Source organism: Callorhinchus milii, unplaced genomic scaffold (genome assembly GCF_018977255.1).
Source record: "Callorhinchus milii isolate IMCB2004 unplaced genomic scaffold, IMCB_Cmil_1.0 Scaffold1, whole genome shotgun sequence".
Taxonomy (NCBI): Eukaryota; Metazoa; Chordata; class Chondrichthyes; order Chimaeriformes; family Callorhinchidae; genus Callorhinchus; species Callorhinchus milii.
Genome location: NW_024704742.1, coordinates 57,965,951 through 57,971,950, shown reverse-complemented (window position 1 = coordinate 57,971,950; position 6,000 = coordinate 57,965,951). Strand labels below are relative to the sequence as shown.

Here is a 6,000-nt window from a genome sequence, read left to right as displayed (position 1 = left end):
TTCAATTTGAAACATGTCACAGAGGGATAGGTCAGAAGATATAACAGAAGGAGTGGGATTGTTGGAGGAGTAATCAAGGGAGTGGGATTTTCAACATTAGTCAGCAGGACTGTAGTTAAAATCATTAGGTTGGCAAGAACTCTTGGATATTAATAACCTAATTTTAAGCCCATGTCCAAGAGGAGAGAAGGTGTAAGTGACACAAAAAACCCTTGTCATTTAATGAATCTTGAGCCAATGAAACCTCCACAGTGCTGACATAAAACCTAGGGGAGGTTCAAATTATTTCTATTAGTGTTAGAATTCTGACACTGATCCATTAGTGTTCAGATTCTGACACAGATAAATTAAGCACCGGTTGATGTGAAGACCTACTTTCTAATTGAACTTCAAACATCTTCACAACAGTGAGAAAAAGTTGTGGAATTGCTAAAAGTGTTCAGGAAATGCTATCATCAAGCTATGAGCTATAAACTCCTGAAAGTGAGGACATTTTAACATTTTGCATGGATTGTATTTGAAGAGTACACATTTTGAAATTGTACAAGAAGGAAATGCAGGATTATGATGAAGTTACTTCTTTCCTGGGAGAGTGGGGATCCTTCCAGAAAACTGTTTTCTTTTTGTTGAGTGCTTCAGTTATTTTGAGTGGCCACATGTGTTTGTCTATGGTGTTTCTGGCAGACACCCCTCAGCACCACTGCCGTCTGCCTGACTCTCTGAACAGAACCACTGGAGAAGCTAATCTGAGTTCACTGCTGCCTGTAGAGGAGGTGGATGGTGAGATGATCTACAGTCGATGTAGAAGATACAAAACTCCTGCAACAGATGCTTTAAATGCCACAACACGTGAGACTGAGCCCTGTGTGGATGGCTGGGAGTACAGCACCGAAAGGTACATCTCTACTATTGTCTCTGAGGTACAAAAAAATTCTGTGTATCTTTCAATGTTTCAGTGGTGCAGTCAGGTCAAATTAAAATACTGACTTCAGAAGGATTACTTTATATAGAGTCCTTCATGCAGGATCACATCTTGGAGTGGTGCTTAACAAAACAGTATCATTACATCTTGAGAATAAGTGGAATTACAGCATCCACAGGCAAAGATTTAGCACTAAAATATTGACTAAAATGTACAAAATGTTATCAAATTTTAAAAATTATCAGCTGCTCATTCTTTTACTTGAAAACACTTCACATTTTTGACATTAATAGCACATTTTGCCACCATTTAAATGTTGCCTCAGTTGATAGCATTCACTCTCCAGACCTGGTGTGCAAATTTTAATGCCAGTAACGTTTAGCATAATTTTAGAATTTCTGACATCAATCCACAAGGAAGGGAGTTTCCCTCAGGGTACTGGCTAACAATCCCTCAAATAAGATTTGTCATTCACTTCATAACTGTTCTTAGCACATTACTGTGCACATATTGGCTGCCAAAATTGTTTACAAAAATATACAGTCAATTCACTTCATAATATACCCTGTGAAGCTCTTTGAGATGTCCTCCCGACATGAAAGGCACTTTATCAAATATAAGGATTATTATCTTGTAAGATTTACAAATTAAATCAAACCATTTATTTCATTCCTATAAGAACAATGATCTAGGTCTTACCAATGCAAATCTGACCACCACCTTATATGTTTAATTGTGATTTTCCACGACTCCGAGGTGTTTCGGCAAATACCATAACCATTAATAAATAAAAACAAATAGCACTAAGAACCAGTGATGGATTGAGGAAATAAATTATTTACACACAAAGAAATTCATGTGTACAAGTGAATAATACAAAAATTTTAATAAAAAATTCACAGTTATCTATAAATTATAAATCAGGCAAATAGAAAGCGTGAAATAACAACAACAACTTGGATTTATATAGTGCCTTCCATGCCGGATGGCGTCTCAGAGCACTTCACAGTAATGGATCCCGGGGCCGAGCTGGGGGGAGGGGGGGTGAAGGTGACCAAATGCGCGATCGAAAAGAAAGGTCTTCAGCAGAGACCTGATAATATGAAGGCAAGGCGAACGGAGTGAAGAAGGGAGTTCCAGAGCCTCGGGGCATAGTGGTTCAAGGCACGGAGGTCTCGGGAGACAAGGAGGAGGCCAGACCCGGAGGAACGAAGGCAACGGGCACTGTTTTGAGGAGAGAGGAGGTCAGAGAGGTAGGGGGGTGCAGAGGAGTGGAGGGATTTGAAGACAAGGGTGAGGATCTTGCAGTCGATCCTCTGGGACAGGCAGCCAGTGCAGTCTGGCAAGGACTGGGGAAATTGGGGAATGGAGTTTGGTGCGGGTGAGAATGAGGGCGGCAGAGTTTTGTATAACCTGGATTTTATGGATGGTAGTGGAAGGGAGACCAGCGAGGAGGGCATTAGAATAGTCCAGCCCAGAGGTGACAAAGGCATGGACCAGGGTTTCAGCGGCTTTCGGAGAGAGCTTTTGGTGGAGAGGGGTAATGTGTCAGAGGTGGAAGAAAGCGGTGCTGGTGAGAGACCAGATGTGGGGGAGGAAGGATAATTGGTGGTTGCACCTGATGCTTAGGTTGCGTACGGGTTCGGAGAGTTTTAGGGGGAGGTCAGGTAGGTGGAAGAGGTGAGAACTGTGAGATTTTAGTTGTTGATGAGAGCCAAAGAGTATGGCTTCCGTCTTGTCAATGTTCAGCTGAAGGAAATTTGCGCTCAAGAGGAAGCATGTAGATCAAAAAGAGGAGGGGGCCAAGTATGGATCCTTGGGGTACCCCGCAGGTGACCGGGTGAAAGCGGGAGGAGAAGCCATTTGTGCAGATATACTGCTGGTAGTTTGAGAGGTTGGACTCGAACCAGGCGAGTGCGGTCCCACTGAAGTGGATGACGGAGGAAAGGTGGTGGAGGAGGATGGCGTGATCGACAGTGTCGAATGCAGCGGAGAGGTCCAGGAGGACAAGGAGGCAGAGGGAGCCCTGGTCACAGATAGAGAGGATGTCATTTGTGACTTTCAGAAGCATGGTCTCTGTACTTTGCGCAGGGCAGAAACCGGACTGGAGGGGTTCGAAGAGTCAGTGGGAGGAGCGTTGTGCGCTTGCAATTATTTTACTATTCCCTCTCCTCCGGATCAGTCCCTGCCCCCCTCAAAACTGCTGTCATCACCCCCCTCCTTAAAAAATCTTCCCTAGATCCCTCAAACTAGAAAAGAGTCAATGAGTCCATGAGAGAGAGTGTAAAGTGACATCTTGAACCCATTTATCCTGTTTGCTTCAATATCTTTCCCTGGCAATATATTCCCATAACCGTAATGCCCTTTGATTAGAAATGCTCTGCCTTCTTTTTCTTAATGTTTTTACGTAGTGCCTCTTGGTGTTTGAAACCTTCAGTGTTGATTTGCAACAATGCGTTCTAGGACTTTTGCGAGGAAGGGCAGGTTAGAAATAGGTTGGTAGTGGCTGAGGTTTGAGGGATCTAGGGAAGATTTTTTGAGGAGGGAGCTACTGACAGCAGTTTTGAGGGGGGGCAGGGACTGATCTGGAGGAGAGGGAACAGTAAAATAAATGCAAGCGGTAAAGCAAATTAGAGAATGGAAGTGTATTTTGCTGGAATTGGAATCTGGTAAAGTTATTCAGTGCTTACTGGAAGGAACGTGGTTCTTTTCCATGAATATTAATTGCTATCACTTCTTCTGTCTAATTTATCAACTCTCCCTTGTGACTCAGTAATAATGTATGCCAACTAGCAAGAAGTACCCACAAAGCTGGACTGTTCATTCACATCTTGGTGTGAACAGGATTGGCAGCCTATGAAATAAAATGCAAACTAGAAAAGAGTCAATGAGTCCATGAGAGAGAGTGTAAAGTGACGTCTTGAACCCATTATCCTGTTTGCTTCAATATCTTTCCCTGGCAATATATTCCCAAACTGTAATGCCCTTTCATTAGAAATGATCTGCTTTCTTTTTCTTAATGTTTTTACGAAGTGCCTCTTGGTGTTTGAAACCTTCAGTATTGAGAGCAATATACATAAAAATTGTTAATCGCTTTCAATATACTGAGGCTTCATTTAGGGCATTTTCTAAAGAGAACAGGTCCTCCTTGTGGGGGGAGGTAAGCAGGTTCAACATGGAGCTTATCTGGTGATGTGCTTGGCAACAGAATATTGGAATCAAGTCAATCTTTCATGGTGGTCTCAGTCGTTTTGGTCCTAAGCCAGGCAGGTCCACAGTACTCCAAACAGCCTGTTCATTGGTAGGACTTGGAGGATCAGACCAGTCGTTCACTGGGAGCATGGGTTCTTTCCACTTATTTCTTATTAAACCTACAAGCTAAAGCCCTGTTTACGCCCCCCATCCCAACTCTAAGTTGCTGATCTTTCAGTTTCATTCTTGAACAAACTATAACACAGACTTTGCGTACATTTCAGCAGGAAACCTGGAGTTGTTTCGTTCACCCTCAAAAGTGCAATTTTCACTTCAAGGATGATTTTGAACAAGTTGAAGAGGTTTACAGCGGTGAAGAGCATACTGATTTCCAGCTTCACCCCTCAATTGTAAAAAGCTTCCGCCGCATTGACAAACTTTACAAGCAGAGGGAAGCTTGCCAGACAGCTTGTTGTGTTTGAGGTTGCATCCAGCAGTGGAACTAACCACTCTATTTAGCCTGGGATAAAAGGTTCGGCCAGAAAAGACCAGCTTAATTCTGTTTCACCAAAATATAAATTGGAATCCCGAGAACAGGTTCATTTACAGATTGGTGTGAATAAGACTGGCGCCTATCAAATAATAATAATAATGATCTTTGCATTTAATACAGCACCTTATCACGTTGTTGAGATGTCACAAAGCGCTTTACAATCCATTGAAAAGTGGATTGATTGTGTTTTGTGAGCATAACACAGCACTGTGTTGCGCACAGCAATGTGCCACAAACATCTTAAATTACAACAGAGAAGCAAAAGTCATTTGTATTCTGTGCTTAATAACTTATTTAATGACTAAGGCAAAAAGACATAGAGCTTTGCATTGATTCAATAAATAGGTTACAACATGTAGATTTGCAATAATATTGTGCCTTTAAGCTCAGGTATAGTATGTCACAGTGGTATGAATATTAAAATTCATAGGCAGCAGACAAAATTCTCCTGTTTTATTTTGGGAACACTAATAATAGCGGATGCTGAGTTTCTTGCCACTGTGTTCTTGTATCATTGATGTCTGTCCTTCTTTCCTCTTTTTTGACATGGTCAAATATTCTCTCTTCTCAGGCTCTGTTCCACTCCCCCTGAAAACTGCAGTTATCACACCCCTTCTCAAAATACCCACCCTCAATCCCTCTAATCTCTCAAACTATCATTCTATTTCCAACCTACCCTTCCTTGCCAAAGTCCTGGAATGTATTGTTGCAGGTCAACTTCGGACACACCTCTCCCTCCATTCCCTCCTCGAGCCACTGCAGTCTAGTTTTCACCCTGCCCACAGAACAGAGACAGCACTTGTCAAAGTCACAAACAATGTCCTCTCTGTCTGTGACCAGGGCTTCCTCTGCCTCCTCATGCTCCTGGATCTCTCTTTCGCGTTTGACTCAGTAGACAATGCCATCCTCCTCCACCACCTCTCCTCCCTCATCCACCTTAGTGGGACTGCACTCGTAAGGTTCGAGTCCTACTTAACCAACCTCCACTTCATACCTGCAAATGGTTTCTCCTCCCGCCCTGACCTGGTCACCTGCAGGGTACCCCAGAGCTCCATCCTTGGCCCACTTCTTTGCTTTATATATATGCTCCCTCTGAGCAATGTCATCCACAGACATGGAGTAACCTTGCACATAAATACAGATGAGACACAAATCTACTTGGCCTCCTCCAGTACCAACTCCAGGTCCGCCAATTTTCTATCAGCTTCTCTGGCAGACATCATGGGCTGGTGATAGCAAATTTCCTTCATCTAAATGTGGACAAGACGGAAGCCATACTCCTTAGTTCCCGTCGATGTCTTTACTCCTGCGGATCCGAACTTCTCAACGTCCC

General features: G+C 43.0%; 1 protein-coding gene across 3 annotated transcripts in view; it reads left to right on the top strand.

Annotated features, from left to right (window-relative positions):
• The first annotated feature begins 341 nt into the window (after nucleotides 1-341).
• The window catches only part of LOC103187393 (solute carrier family 22 member 4), a 31,305-nt gene continuing 25,646 nt past the window's right edge, over nucleotides 342-6,000 (top strand). For 2 of the 3 annotated variants that reach the window (XM_042336940.1, XM_042336938.1), the window contains exon 1: nucleotides 342-920. In XM_042336940.1, coding sequence (XP_042192874.1) covers nucleotides 555-920 — 366 coding nt within the window. In that variant the 5' untranslated portion in view covers nucleotides 342-554. The remainder of the gene's footprint in view (nucleotides 921-6,000) is intronic. The other variant, XM_042336942.1, reaches the window with a different exon arrangement.